Below are 16,138 nucleotides of genomic sequence, written 5' to 3'. Positions count from 1 at the left end.
GAACCGTGGTCTGGACCAAGAAATGAACAGTGGCACCGAATTTTACAGCTGCATTGGCTCTATTTCTCCTTTCTGTGATGCCCTTTGCCCTCTTTCCATTTTAATTTTGGTGGACACACGGCAGGCTGTGCCAATGAAACCAAAGATCCAAGCCCCATGGCCATGGCTTCTGAATCTGTATGTACATCGGAAAATCTCAGGGAGCTTCATAAAAACACAGCTTTTCCTGGGATGCTGCCACAGAACCCGATTCTGCTGAGAGCAGAGCTGCCCTTCCATGGACAGTAGACAAGGGTGTGGGGACCCAGAGACCTATGTTGCTGTGAGATGAGGGACAGCATCCACCAGCCACCCCAAAGCAAAGGGGATCCTGCTGGTCTGTTCAATTAATGTGTAAAGTCACTCTCCAAAATATGTTTTTAGAAGTTTGTATTGCCGAGGAGATTCTAACTACCCAGCGGGCTTTCAGATGACACACTGCACTTGTTTTTATGACCAACAGGTCCCCACTAACTATTCGCACAGCTGGCCACCCAAACCTCAGGTGTTCACTGTGGGGATCCTGCTCTCCTCTACAGACCCGCCTCTTCCCTCTGCTAATACCTGCACCCTCCTTCCAGGGCTCGGATGCAAACATGGAAGATGTTCCAGATGTCTGTCTTCCTCCAGCCACATTCGGTCCATGGATTCGGCCCCCAACTCTCTCCCCTCCTCCATTCCCACCGGCTCCACCCCATCCCCACTAACAGTCTCCTTGCTCCTGCTGGGCACAGCCTGGTGGCCAAAAGCCCCAACTACTCTGCCAGTGGGAGTCCTGGACCTGTCACTTTCCAGCGACGTGACTTGAGGGTCCCCCTCAGGTCCCCCGCCCCGCGTCTGTCCAACAGATTAGGATCCCGGGAGCACTCCCTCTGCTTGAAGGCTTGCTTGGGTTTTCTGGAAGCAAACCTAACTTTCAAACTGAGTGCTTCCCTGGATGGCTCTATTTAAAATTGTGACCCCCTCCCCCCATCCATGGCCTGTGCGCCCCACCCCCACCGTATTCAGTGTCACAGCACCGGCCGCCATGCACCAACCCCCTACTCCAGCAGCAGCTCTCAGGGCTCTGGCTCTGCGCATGGACCTGAGCACCGCACACCGGAGGTGGGGAGTGTTCTCCTCCGCTCCCTGCCGCGGTTACCGCTGTGCCCAGCGCACAGCGGGTACTGAGGACACAGGAGCTCCGTGTTGGGAGGCACTGTTTTTTCAACTCTTCAATGTGGGGCATTACTTGGACATTTCTGAGTCACACCTGGGAGGAAAGTGATTCGCATCTTCAGGAGATAGTCGGTAAGGCCTTCCTCTTATATAAATTGATCAAGAGATTTTTTACCTTTCAGAGGCTCCTTTTTGCCTCCTGGATTAAAAAAAAAAAAAAAAAAAATCCCTGGCTTATATATCATCGGGTATTTTCTTGTGTTACCCAGAATCAAAACCTGAGATCTGTTCTTGCTTTCTCTTCGCACTTTGACCGTAACTACTCTTCCCTCTGCTAGTGAGCTCACTCTGAAAAGGCAGCAGCAATGACAGATCATCAAAACACATCAGCAATGTTATGAAATTTGTATTAAAACAAGTGTCTATGAGCCAGCGGTACATTCCAAAGACACTTTATAAATATGCACAACGAAAGCTTCCTGGTGAAGCCTGGACCATGTGTCCACTTGCATGATTAAACTATTTTTCTTTTATTATAACCATACACTGCAATCAGGCAATTAGCTGTCTGTTATGCCTTTTGGCAGCAAATGGCTTTTTTTTTTAAATATATATGACCTCAGCCTTACCAACCTTGCCAGCAGTTAATTATCAAGAAAACAGCTTCAGTCATTGAAAGCTTACTCATCTTTGCAATGTGCCAGCTGGGATCATTTTCACTTTTTTCCAGATCTCGAAATTTTTCAGTGTATAAGGAACTTTGCTTATAGAACAAAATATATTAAAATCTTTAATAGGTCCTAGACTTCTGTGATAATTAGACATGTGATTGATAAAAGTAGAATGTATTACTGGAATGCCAGCATCTTTATTTAGTTTTCTCTGTTCTTGGCATTCACTCGAGCCATGAAAACCAAGCAGAAATTGAGTAAGTTGAAGGCCTGTTACAACCACTGGAGCCCAGGATATCTAGAAAGATCTTTACATACATAATACATTGCATAACTTTCAATAAAGTAAGTCAATATATTTACCTCCTATCCCGTTGCAATGTTTTGGTCAGTTTCTATGATAAGATGCTTGCCCCAAAGTCCCCAACAGTCATACATCCATCCAATGCAAAGTTGGGGGTAGTTTTGGGGCTGGAAGATATAATTGATCCAATTCAGATCAACACTAGATCCACCACCACCAAAATGCTCAGATTTTGTGTATGGAGTGAGAGTAGGTGTAGAAACCACAGCAGAACTTCCAGCTTATCACAAACCACCATTGTCAATTCCCCATAAATGACTCCTTCTATCCAGAAATTGCAACCCTATTGGGGTAACACGTAGCCAGAGCAGAGAAAGCAAATTATAACCAGGACAGGGTTACCTGAGAACCATTTTACAGCTGACTCTTTTCTGACCAGTGTCTCAGACTACGCAAGGTCAAACTCTAAGGTTGTCGAAGTCCCCGCCAGGTCCACACCACTAGAGTAGCACGGGAAGTTTGTAAAGGAGGGTTGTTTCTTCCAGCGAAATGTGACATGAGCACAGAAGAGAGGATGTGGCCACCAACACACACACACACACACACACACGGAGGCGTTTGAATTTGCATCAGTTCACGGGCAGCAGTCATTCACCACGGTACATGCACTGATCCTTTGCAGAACTTGCCTACAACACACCTGTATCCATCCGCCATATATAAATGGGTTTCTAGGGAAAATGAAATATTGCTTATATATAGTTGCACAGGAACACACACGTTACTCGACGGAGCTAAACCTCATGGTTTTGCACACAGCAACCAATCACATGAGCTTAACGGGCACAGTAAAGCATATCATTAGCGTACCTGTCATGTTGCAGTACACAAGAGCAGGTCCCAGCGGGCCACTTCCATCTGAGTCAATATAGTAGAATCCTGAGGAGTCCCCTCTGTGCCTGTGGGCGTCACAGGACTGTGCAAACAGAGCTGCAAAGGACAAGGGTCTCAGAAGGGCTGCAGTGGGTTGGATCCCTCCCTGTCCTTAGTATGGGATGCTTTCCCCAGTGATACTCGTTCTGCCTTGCTCTCCGGGATGATTTCTCCAGGGGAGTGTTCCCCTGTGTCAGGCATCATGAAGACCCTGAAGCTTGGAGCAAAATATTTTAAGAGGTTATCACCATGTGTATCTGAACCCTGCCTGCTCTAGCAACAAGATTCATTCCAAAACCACGGTAACTGGCCTCACGCTATCTCTTTCTATTCTGCCGCATGATGTTTTAGTCTTGGAAGTGCACTGGCTTCGACTCCCTAAGTGATCTGTTATTATCTAATAACCACATTGATGTATTAAATTACTCAGTAATTATATCCTCTGTTTACTTAAAATGATCTACTTGTGCAATGCATTACTTTCCAGAAGAGTTTTATAAATCAGCAACTCTCCTTCACTCCATTTATAATGTGTGTTTTCAAAGGAAATTTCCTGAAATGCTTCACAAATGATTATTCAAGCAAACTGAAAGTCAAAATTATATATAATATATATATATATATACACACATGAAATATCTCTCAGTAATTTCAACATATCCCGATTCTTAGTTGAATTTTTTATACAGCAATAAATGTTTTGCTATCACAAGGCAAGTGACTAACATCGGTAAATGATGGACTTAATCAATGTTCGGAATAAGTTTAAATGACTAATCAACTGAGTAATAGCTTCCACATTTCTCACTTATTTCCTTGACAGGAAAGATCCTTTGAAAACCTGAGAAGTGGCTAATGGCATCCAGTCAAGAAGGACAATGTGGACTGGGTCCCTCAGTCCTCCTAAGGCTGAGACCTGGCATCCATGAACAGAGACCTGCAAGTACCAGGCCAGAGCCACAGAGCAGAGTGATCCTAGCAGGGACAGAGGGGGCTGAGCATGAGTGGAGAATAGACAATATTCTAAGCTCTCTGAATTATCTACCTTTTAAATCTCTGTCTCTTTTGAAGAGAAGAGAATCCGGGAGAATCAGGGCAGCCAGGGCAGAGGGATTTTCTCCTTTCTCACAGAAGAAGATCAAAGTCATGTCTGCCTGCCCAAGGATTTTGCAAAATATGGCATTCTTTTATAAATTATGGCTGAGTATCAGTGTGTCAAATTAGATTGGCCCCCATCTGTCACACACCTAGTACCACCATCCTGGCCACCATGGCCACAGAGACAACACGGATTGCTTTCCCAGAAATGCTGGCAGTTTGCCCACTCAAGTTTGTGTTTCTGCAAATACATAAATGTGCTCATAACTGCCTAGGAGGGTGTCCAGAGGGACAGACATAAAGTGCTAATGGTGGTTACGATTGGGTTGGGGCTGGGCCTGCCTAGGCACCAGAGGCAGAGAAGGAAACACTAGGAAGACACCTGCTATATGTGTGAATGCAGAGACATTCGCTGGACACTTACACCAAAATCTGATGGTCTCTGATCCCTTCCTTTGGCTTTGGAACTATCCAACCTTCACTTCCGTAGATAGAGAATCAGAGTAAAGTCAGTTCAGTCATCCGACCAAATCAAATTGTGAAGGCCACGAGTGAAAGACCCTTTTTTATAACACTTGGGACTTTTTCAATCTGAGTTGTTTGGAGCGATGTTTAAATCAGAGTTACTGATAACTCTTTAGCAACTCTGCCTTAGTCATTAAGTCTGTGTAGGACACCTTGCTCGATGTGATGGGGAGACACTGTAAGTAGGAGGCCACCCCATTCCTAGCTGCAACTCTAGACTAGTCACTAAGCCTCAGACTGCCCAGATGCCCAGCTCCTTATAGTTACCTCAGCAAGTTCTTACCTGGCACCATAATAGTAAATAGAGATGCAGGTAGAATTGCTCTGGTTGAACTTATGGGATTTTGGGTTGGGGGGTGACCTCCCAACCTCTGGCTCCTCTGCAGAACCCCCTGGGCTGGGGACCGGGCCTTCTCATCCCAACAATGATGCCTGCTTCCCTGGGGTTCCATTCACTTAAGGTTAGATACAGGATAATCCAAGCTTTGCTTGGGGAATTTTCATGTCATGCTGTCTCTCTAAAGGCCCAGAGAAGGGAGACATGCTACAAAAGAAGGGACTTAGAAATGGTGGCAGCCACTCTGGAAAACAGTACAGAGGTTCTTCAAAAAGTTGAAAATAGAGCTATCCTATGACCCAGCAATTCCACTACTAGGTGTTTGCCTGGAAGATACAAATGTCGTGATCCAAAGGGGCATGTGTGCCCCAATGTTTATAGCAGCAATGTCCACCATAGCCAAACCAGGGAAAGAGCCCAGACGTCCACTGACAGATCAATGGACAAAGAAGATGTGGTGTGACAGAATGGACGACATCTTGCCATGTGCAACAACATGGATGGAACTAGAGGGTATTATGCTCAGTGAAGTAAGTCAATCAGAGATAGACAACCATCATGTAATCTCACTCAAAATTGGAATTTAAGAAACAAAGCAGAGGAGCATAATGGAAAGGAGGAAAATATAAAATAAGATGGAATCAGAGAGGGAGACAAACCATAAGAGATGCCTATGAAAACAAATGAGGGTTGCTGGAGGGGAAGGGGTAGGGGGATGGGGCCACTGGGTGATGGGCTTTAAGGAGGGCATGGGATGGAATGGGCACTGGGTGTTACAGAAGACGGATGAATCACTGGCCTCTCCCTCTGGAACTAATAATACACTATGTGTTAATGAATGGAATTGGAATAAAAATAAATTAATTTTAAAAAAAAGAAATGTCACTGATACACAAAAAAAGGAAAAAGTAGAATAAAAACATAGACAAAAAAAGCTAGTAATTAGAAAGCAGTGAGGATCTCGGGGCTCTGTCGTGAGCTTCTAGTAGTAATGAATTAGGGGTCCATAAAGTGTGCTTTGCTGTGAAATTGAGAAAATAACTCTCCAGGAAAGAGACTGGTATTCAAGGTGGAAGAAATGGAATGGAGAGGTGGTCGAGAGCCCTCGTTGGCAGTGGTGTCACCACGGTCAAAGGAGCTGACCTCTGTCTTTCCTCAAGCACACAGTGTGGAAAATAAAGCACTTACCTTCCAGGGCAACTCTAAAGGAGTTGAAATGTGCAGAACTAGACAGAGTGAGGGTCACACAGGCACGCAGTAAGTCCCCAGTGTGTAAACCACCACCATCATCAAAGAGTATCAAGATTGCAAGGAACCTGAACGTTTGCCTGGCTTCTGGCTGACATCTAGAAAACCCCTCCTCCCATGATATTTCCCATCCTGTGCTCGTCCAGAGACTATCTCCATGTGGTTTTATAAATACAGACCATCAGTACTTTGTCCTCTTCACTTTGGCAGACAGGACTTGAGAACCAAAGTTGGGTCCAACCCAAGGAACAGAACAAGTAACACCACCATGCCATCTAGATTGCCTTTTGTATTGGGGGAGGGACTTGTTTTTTTACTTTTTGTTATATTTTATCTTCCTATACTTATCTTCCTTTGCCTCCTATTTTATTTAATTTTTTCTGTCCTATTTGATACTATGGATTTCTGTAAGCTGTCATAACATTACTAGGAAATAAAACTGATTAAAAATAAACCAGACAAGGGCACCTGGGTGGTTCAGTTAGTTAAGTATCCGACTCCTGATTTCAACTCAGGTCATGATCTCAGGGTCATGAGATCGAGTCTGATGTCAGGTTCCATACAGGGCTGGGATTCTCTCTCTCCCTCTCCCCCAGCCCCTCCTCACCTCTAAAATAAATAACCAACCAGACACAAATTAGTCTCTAAAATACCTACTGGTTTTGTTGTTTTCCACCACATGGTTGCACAGATACAGACACATATACACCAAATCACAAAAAGGAAAAAGAACTGCACGGAAATTGGGACAACGAGGTGTGAGGCTTACAGGAATGGCAGGTCGCGCCCGTGTATCCAGTGTGCGTGCAGTCACAGCTGAAGGTGTCCCAGGACTGGAAGCATTCACCCCCGTGTTCACAGTAGCTGGGCAAACACCTGCAAGAAAACAGATACACTGGCTTTTCCCCACGTTCTGTCAGGAGAAAATGTGTGTCTTAGCACTAACCTGCTACAGTGAAACATGGTACCAACAGGGCCTTCGGGAGAAAAATGAGACCATGGACAAAACCTGCTGAGTCTGTAAAGAAGGTTTCCTAATGCAGTACCCACCACAGACTAAGAAACCCACTAGATGCTACCAATTGTTCTGTATTGGCAGCAGATCAATTTTTTACACATTGCATTCTACCAAAAAAATGTGTTTGATTTTTCACAAATAAGGCAAGATTGGTTTCATCCATGACCTGAGAGACGAAGTGCTAGCAAAGACCAAAGGCGGCCAGCTGCACCTGTTCCCCTCCCGGCCTCCCTGTCCTTGCAGTGGGACCTGCAGATCCTCCCACTGAGAGGCTTAGCTTTCTTCAATCTGGGTTGGGCTTGGGACCTGCTCTGACAAATGGGGCATTAGCAAACTGAGACATCAGGGCCTAGAAGAGTGTTTGGGGGTGAAAGACCTCTACCTGGAAAACTATAATATATTGATGAGAGAAACCAGAGATGACACAAACTGACAGAAAGACATGCTATGCTCACGGATTGGAAGAATTAGTATTGTTAAAATGTCCTGCTGCCCAAAGCAATCTACCTATTGAACACAGTCCCTATCAAAAGGCCAATAGTACTTTCCACAGAACTAGAACAAAAAAATCCTAAAATTTATATGGAACCACAAAAGACCATGAATAATCAAAACAATCTTGAAAAAGAAGAACAAAACTAGAGGTATAATTCTAGATTTCAAACTATACCTCCAAGCTACAGTAACCAAAACAGTATGGTACTGGCACAGAAACAGACACAGAGATCCATGGCATAGAAGTGAGAGTGCAGAAATAGACCCACAATCGTATAGTTAATCTACGGCAAAGGAGGCAAGAATAAACAACGGTGAAAAGGCAGTCTCTTCAATGAATGTTGGAAAAACTGGACAGCCACATACAAAAGAACAGAACTGGACCGCTTTGTTACATGACACAAAAAAAATAAACTTGAAATGTATTAAAGGCCTAAATGTGAGACCTGAAACCATAAAACTCCTAGAAGCAAGCATAAGCAATAAACCCTTGCCCATCAGCCTTAGCAATATTTTTCTAGATATGCCTCCTCAGACAAGGGAAACAAATGCAAAAATAAACTATTGAGACTACATCAAACTCAGAAAGTTTTGCCCCATCAACAAACAAAAGGGCAGCCTTTCGAATGAGAGAGGATATTTGCAAACGATATATCTGATAAGAGCTTAATAACCAATATATGTAAAGAGTGGATATAACACAACATCAGAAAAACAAATAACAAATTAAAAAATGAGCACTGAATCTGGACAGTTGTTTCCCAAGAGGCCATCCAGATGGCCAACAGACACATGAAAAGATGCTCATGACTCATCATCAGGGAAAGGCAGATCAGAACCACGATGAGATCTCATCTCACTCTGCTCAGAATGGTTAGTATCAAAAAGACAGGAAATAGCAAGTGTTATAGAGAATGTGGTGAAAAGGGAAGCTTTGTGCACTGTTGGTGGGAATGTAAACTTGTGCATCAACTATGAAAACAGTATGGAAGTTCCCCAAAAAAGTAAGAATATAAATGACATATGATCCAGTAATTCCACTTCTGGGGATTTATCCAAGAAAAACAAAAACACAAATTCCAAAGGATACATGCACCCTATGTTTATTGCAAGTATTATTTACAACAGTCAAGACATGGAAGCAACCTGAATAATCATAACAGATGGGTGGACAAGGAAGATGTGGTATATAAACACACAACGGTAGACTGCTTGGCCATAAAAGAGATGAAATCTTGCTATTTTGTAGAACATGGATGGACCTAGAAGGTATTATGCTCAGAAGGTATTATGAGCGAATAAAAGACAATAAAAAAGAGAAACAGACTCATAAATATGAGGACAAACTAGTGGTTTCAAGGTGATAGGGGAGGGGAGAAGGGCAAAATATGTGAATGGGATTGAGAGGTACAGACTTCCGGTTATAAAATAAATGCCAGGGATGAAAAATACCGCATAGGAAATATAGTCAATAATATTGTAATAAGTTTGTGTGGTGACATGTGGCAATGACACCATTCAGGGTGAGTGTTTCATAATGTATGTAACAGCTGACTCACTCTGTTGTCCACCTAAAACTAATACAATATGTCAATTACTTTTCAATTACAGATTAAAAGAACTTCAAGTTAACTCAACTTAGATCATAGACCTAATTATGAAATACCAAACTGTTAAACTCCCAGAAGAGAACACAGGAGAAAAATCTAGCTGAACTTGGGCATGGCAATGACTTTTCAGTTACAGTCTATAAAAGAAAAAATTGATAATTCGGGCTTCATTAAAATTTAAAACTTAAGGGAATGAGAATAGAGACCACAGACTAGAAGACTGCTTTTGCAAAATCCATATTTGACACAGGATGGATATCCAAAATATAGATAAAACTTTTTAAAATTCAACAATAAGGTCAATGAACAACCAATTAAAAACTGGGTCCAAAGAGTCAAAAGATCTGAACAGATGCTTTACAAAAGATGACCAGACAGAAAATACACGTATGTAATCATGAACAGATGCCTTACAAAAGATGACCAGACGAAAAATACATGTATGTAATCATACTCGACATCATTAGTCATTAGGAAAGCTCAAATCAAAACCACAACGAGATGCCACTTCTCACCCACTGGAATGGTTCTCATCAAAAAGACATCATAACACGGATAGGCAGGGATAAGGAGGATTTGGACCATTTTACGTCACTGCTGGGAATAGAAAATGGTACTTTGGAAAGCAATCTGGAAGTTCCTCAAGCAGTTAACACAAACTCACCCTTGACCCAGCAATTCTGCTCCTAGGTATCTGCCCAAGAAAACCACAAACACAGGTCTGCACAAAAACCTGTACATTCATGTTTATATCAACATTATTATTCATAAGATTCAAAAAGTAGAAACAACCTACAAGTCCATCAAACAAGGAATGGGTAAAACAAATTTGTTAATGTCCTCACAAAGGAATGTTATCACAACTTTGTCAATGATGTAGAACTGAAGACTAACATCAATTTAAAGGCAGTTTACTTGGGTCCTGACAAGGCACATGGCCTTCTTGTTATACAGTTAGAGCTCTCAATATAGTCAAAAGTCTCATACATTTTCAGGAACTTACATTAAGTACTTGTTATCCTCTGGAGCTCAATGCCTATTTCTCTCAAGGAGTCAAAGGAATAGATAACTCTGGGTTCCTTGTACTCCTATGCAGTTAGCACTCCTTTGCTATTTAGGAGGAAGGTGCTGGAAATGAGCCCAATATCTTTCAAAGGACATACAAAAACACTCTCCTGCCAGGTCTTCTTGCATTTGAGTGGAAGACACCTGATTCCATGCCAAGAACTAGATGTTGAGCTTCTTGGGGAAATGGAAGAATATCCCTTCACCTCCAATGATTATAGAGCAGGTCTGTTTGTATCTGGGCCCTTCCCTCAGTGACTGTTGTCCCATGTCCTTGGCCTATTTAGGACAGTTTCCTTGACTCTACACACCTGAGGTCAGCTTCCTTACCCCAAACCTCTAACTTTCCTGGAAGGACCCAGCATGCACAAGGAAGACCAGAGAGAGGCACCAGCTGTAGCAAAAAAATTAAAATGGTGGCATACTCTCACATTTGTGATTGTGGAAATCACAAGTCCAGCATGCTGGTGATGCTTACACACAGATGAAGTGAGCTTAGCCTGCACCAGTTTCTTTGGGAAGGGAGGTTATGAATCCTACATATCATGCATGGACCAGGTCCCTTCCATATTTAGGGAAGATGTTGACCACAATTGGTGCAGAGGAGGGCAATCAGGATTGAGATAGTGCTTAATGCCTTGACCTCTAAACAATTGCTAAGAGAATACACGGTAGCCTAGAGGAGAGCCAATGAAGGGAATTCACTGAGTATTTCTTGGACTACGGGGGTAAGCTGTGTCTAGACTTAGAGCAGGAAATACGAAGATTCGTGGTAGAAATCTGGGTGGGAATAGACACTGATGAAGCATTTGATGAATGGGCAAGGGTTTCATTCCCAAAAGATGGAACAGAAGCAGGATTCTCTTCTCTATGGTGAGAAAGAGATCCCCACATTGAGACAGAAACTTCAATAGATGTCATGCTTAAGATTCTTCTCAAAATTTAGGATTTTGCACTTCTATGATTCCCAAAATATCTTCAGATTTCATAACAAGCCTCTTGACTCTGTGCCTCCAAAAATCGTGCTTCTTCTTTGTGATACCACCTTTTATCCAGATGTCTGAGCCAGAACCCAAGGGTCATTCTGACTGGTCCCTCTCCATCCCCCCATAGCCATGCACTCATCAGCTTGCACTTCTGTTCACCAAACACCGTGTATGTCATCTACATTTTTCTCTTCCCTACCTCAGGCTATCATCCCTTCCCTCATGGGTATGCAGCCCCTTACCTGGCCTCCAGGCCACACACCCTCTCTCTGTGGCCCACACCCAAAGCATCTTCCCCCGTCAGTAGTATTGCTTAGCTGTGCAAGTGGCTTCCTAGCAGAGCCCTCAGTGACTTCCTGGGGAACCTTAGATCAGTGTCTGGATTTTGAGCTGGCCACCAGGCCTCTGTGGTGTAGCCCCTTCCCAGCCAGGCAACCCCATCTCTTGCCATCCCTGCTGCTCGTCCTCAGACACCCAATTTCTACAGTAGCCACGTTCAAACAGGCAGACTCATGGCAGAACTTTGGCTTGGGCTCATGGCTGAAACTTCACTAGATGTCCATCCTCTCTCACTCAACTGACATACTCACCTTCCACCCCAGGGTAGGTGTCTCTCCCTACTCTCTGATAGCCCTGCCTTGTCCCAGCACAAATTAGGCACCCGTCCCGCATGTCTCCACAACCCCCGCCCCCCACAGTTCCACTTCAGTCTACTGATCTCTAAAAAACAACATGTAGAGCACGTGATGTTGCATTTAGCATCTTGAAGATGAATGCTGGCCAAAGTCCACAGAGGTGGGCAAAGCGGCCCCATCAGTACAGTCCATGCCTAGAGATATTCAAGGTGGCATTCCTGTGATCCTAAAAGGAACCTGGAAAGGACTGTGTAACCTGAGTTATAGGACACGAAATTCTAATGTCCAAAACACGATTGCTGTAAGACATGATCCCTCACCACAATAACCCCATTCCCGAAGCCTTGTCCCCAAGAACCCACAACTTTCCCAGTGCCATGGGAGCCTGTGGTGCACAGAGCACCATATACATGAGTCCTTGTGCAGCTCAGGAAGGTCTCCTGTATCCCCAGCTGGTTTCAAACATCTTTTCATAAACTGCTGTGCTGTTGGGCCAGGAATGCTGTTATACATCATGAATTATTAACTCCTTTGCCCGACAGATAAGAGTTACAAAATCGCCTGCATTTCAATCATAAATCTCAGCTTCACCTGAGCACAAGCATGACTGGCTCTGGACAAGCAAGGTGCAGGCTGGCGGACAGCCGGGCTCAGCACAGAGCAAGTGCCTGGCAAGAGCCTGGCATGGATGGTTGCTCTGTCATATTTCCACATGAATCTACTTCGTGGTGCATTGAACATGGAGGTGGAGGTATGGCCTGAAGCACCAAGGAAGAGTGAATATTTCTAACAGTGCAGAGTAAGGACCTGTTTTCTGATGTTAAACCACGAAAACCATAAAAATTATAATTATTGGCTACATCAGCCAAAGTGCCAATGGCTCTTTCCAGGCCCACGTACGCGGTTGCCATGAACCTCAGTTTCTGCTTTGAGCGGAGAAGGTAACTTAGTATCCCAGATCCCAGAGGTCCCTATCCATTGCTAGTACATACTTCTAACAACCATTTTTTGGTGTGATATGGGAAATCTTTCTATTTTGGTGATACACACACACATACAGAGGCATACCTCATGCATACTTTGTTGTTGGTTTTTTGTTTTGGGATTTTTTTGTGTGTGTTTTTGGCTAAAGACCTTTCTGCACAAAGGCTCAACATGCATTTCTTATGTAAGAGAAACACTGTGATTGCATCATGCTTCTGTGCGGGAATTCCCAGGGCACTGAAGTAAGTTCCTGTGAGCTTCATGAGCTCCACAACTGAACAACAACTCGACCCCTGACCCCTGACCCTGCAGAGCCACTGACAGCCATTCCCATCGGCGAGGGCTGTACCCTACCTCCAAGCGAGCGTTTCTGAACACCCTCCTAATACTAAGATTCAGGATTCCAGAGCTGGCGGAAGCTCTAACTTACAGACAAAGCCAGTTCCTATGCCAGCATACATTTCACAATCTGAGAATTAGGATTCAGGGTTTTTGCCTAATTCTTTGACTCTCCTTTTGCCCCTACAAATGAACAGAATATAAACTATACCCATGAACATCCGCATTAAGGAAAGCAAGTTCTTATGAGTTAATATTTTAAGCTACTGGAACTTACGGTTTTCTAACACACTGCCCAATTGCAACACAACGTGAACTTTATTGACACGACATGGGGTTCCAACTAGTGCCGTTAAACTGGGAACAGATTTGCTGCACAAAGCACTTTGCACAGCGTGAACGTGGAAGAGGCTGGCCACACACAGATGTGGGAGGGTGTCTGGAGCGTGCTTGCTTATTCAACAGGAACGTAAGGCAGTCCCGCTTCAGGAAGGGAAGACATACCAGGCACAGAAAAAATTTAATGTCATCAAGCTAAGCCATCCCTTTTATCTAGAAAATCTGAAAGCCCAAGAGTGTGACAAACAAGACAGTTTGAATAAAGTTGCAAGAATTCGCGATTTTAACGTCCTACAGTTTCAGGGGTTTTCTTTCTTTCTTTCTTCCTTTCTTTATTTCTTTCTTTTTTTAAATTGAGGTATAATTGACTTATAACATATTAGTTTCAGGTGTGCAATAGAATGAGTCAATATTTGTGTATCTTGTGACGTGATCACCATGATAAGCCTCACTAACATCCAGCACCACACACAGTCACAAAAAGTTCTTTCTTGTGATGAGGACTTTCAAGATCCTCAGTGACTTTCAAATATGCATGACAGTATTCACTACAGTCATCATGCCGCTTGCTACGTCTCCACATTTGCTTATTTTAGAGCGGGAAGTTTCTGTCTTATCCCTTTGCACTCGCCCCCCACTATGTCCTCACTGACCGGTACCGTGCTCAGTGTGGGGTAACTGGGTTCCCTCCATTCCTCCTTGTGTTTATGTGACTAGGAATCCCCGAGGCTGAGACCCTTCTAGCAGAAGAGTTACTTTTCATTTTCCATATAGAGAAGGGAGCGTGGGGTGAATCCCACTGACCACATGTGGCTTTCAACCTCCTGGTCCTCAACGATTCATCATCTTCCTAGAATATTCTAATCTGTTTTGTGCCATGGAAGAATTTTTAGAAGTATTTTTACTCATCAGTATTTACACTCATCAACAATTACCACACCATGAACAGGATTCTGTAAAAACTAAGTGACTTGGGGACACACGCAAGGAAAACTCATGACAGTGCATCTTCTAAGAAGACACCATCCGAAAGGAGCAACTGTTTGAAATTAAACAGGGTCATTTTCTAGTCTTCAATTAATTATAGTTTTCCATACGGGTTGGCTATCAGGAAGAGAGAAGGGGCTAGAAGGAGGTGCTCTCCCTTAGCGGCTCATTTGTTCTTAACCCCCTATCCAAAAATTTTGAAATCAGGAATGCCAAAATGACGTGGGATGGCTTTACCTGTCGGTGAGGCCGCAGGTGTCTATCTGGAGGTCACGGAAAGTCCCCAGTGACCCCTGCTGTACCGTGATGGGGTCCACAGCCTGGTCACCAATGGAGATGAGCCTCAGGCAGCCCTGAAACCCGGCCAGGGGACCTCCGCATCCAGGGCCAGAGCTGTTGTCAGGACAGCCTGAATGAACATGGAGACACACAAAGGAGAAAGTCAACAGTCGTGACCAAAACAGCTGTCAGTATTCTGTACGTGCAAGTTTGCCGCCTCCTCACAGACGCCTGAAGATTATACTTCCTCGTGGATGGGGTGGTGGACGGAGCAGTGGACAGCTGAGAACAGACACTACTGGTTTTGGTAAAGCACAGAAATAACAACTTGAGCCAGGCTGGTGGCTGGCCAAAGGTAGCCGAAGATAGACTCTACCAGTAGAGTCAAGGCCCATTTCCTCTAAGCTGAGTTTGATTTCTTTTTCGAAACCGCCCGAAGAAATTGGCCCTTTCAGCATGATATTAAATTCTCTAACGTAAAGACCATGGGATAACAGAATCAGAAAGAAAAAAATCACAGGCTTACTAGGATCTATGAAATTTAAAATGCTTGAGAAATAATTATGTATGTGAGATTCCTACTCTGGGCGTGCATGTGTGTGTGTGCAAGCACAACACAGTTAAAACAAGGTTTGACCGTAAACAGTCAGAGACATCTAAGGACAATATAAATGACTTACATTTCCAACTGTTTCTGAATGAGGCATTTTAGTCAAATACCTTTTCACACACACACACACAGAGAGAGAGAGAGAGAGCTAACAAGTATCTCAACGATACACCCCTGAGAATAACGGAGAAAAGTTAGCATCCTGGAGCACCCCATGCAAGAAGAAATGGGCTTTGACAGTTTTCAATAATAGAAAATTTTTACAACTTTGGCTGCATTCACTAATTGGCTTGCTGTAAATTACTGTTAAATTAATGAAGGAGGGATGCCTGGGTGGCTCAGTTGGTTAAGCAGCTGCCTTCGGCTCAGGTCATGATCCCAGCGTCCTGGGATCGAGTCCCACAACGGGCTCCTTGCTCAGCGGGGAGCCTGCTTCTCCCTCTGCCTCTGCCTGCCATTCTGTCTGCCTGTGCTCGCT

At 43.9% G+C, this 16,138-nt stretch overlaps 1 protein-coding gene across 6 annotated transcripts in view; it reads right to left on the bottom strand.

Moving 5' to 3' along the window:
• LOC131829215 (contactin-associated protein-like 3) overlaps positions 1-16,138 on the bottom strand; it is a 167,323-nt gene that overhangs the window by 50,571 nt on the left and 100,614 nt on the right. For all 6 annotated transcript variants that reach the window (XM_059170751.1, XM_059170746.1, XM_059170747.1 and 3 more), the window contains 3 exons: positions 15,009-15,180; positions 7,083-7,189; positions 3,043-3,162 (listed from right to left, as the gene is read on the bottom strand). In XM_059170751.1, coding sequence (XP_059026734.1) covers positions 3,043-3,162; positions 7,083-7,189; positions 15,009-15,180 — 399 coding nt within the window. The remainder of the gene's footprint in view (positions 1-3,042; positions 3,163-7,082; positions 7,190-15,008; positions 15,181-16,138) is intronic.

Source organism: Mustela lutreola, chromosome 4, assembly GCF_030435805.1.
Source record: "Mustela lutreola isolate mMusLut2 chromosome 4, mMusLut2.pri, whole genome shotgun sequence".
Classification (NCBI taxonomy): Eukaryota; Metazoa; Chordata; class Mammalia; order Carnivora; family Mustelidae; genus Mustela; species Mustela lutreola.
This window is presented reverse-complemented; position numbering and strand designations above follow the sequence as displayed.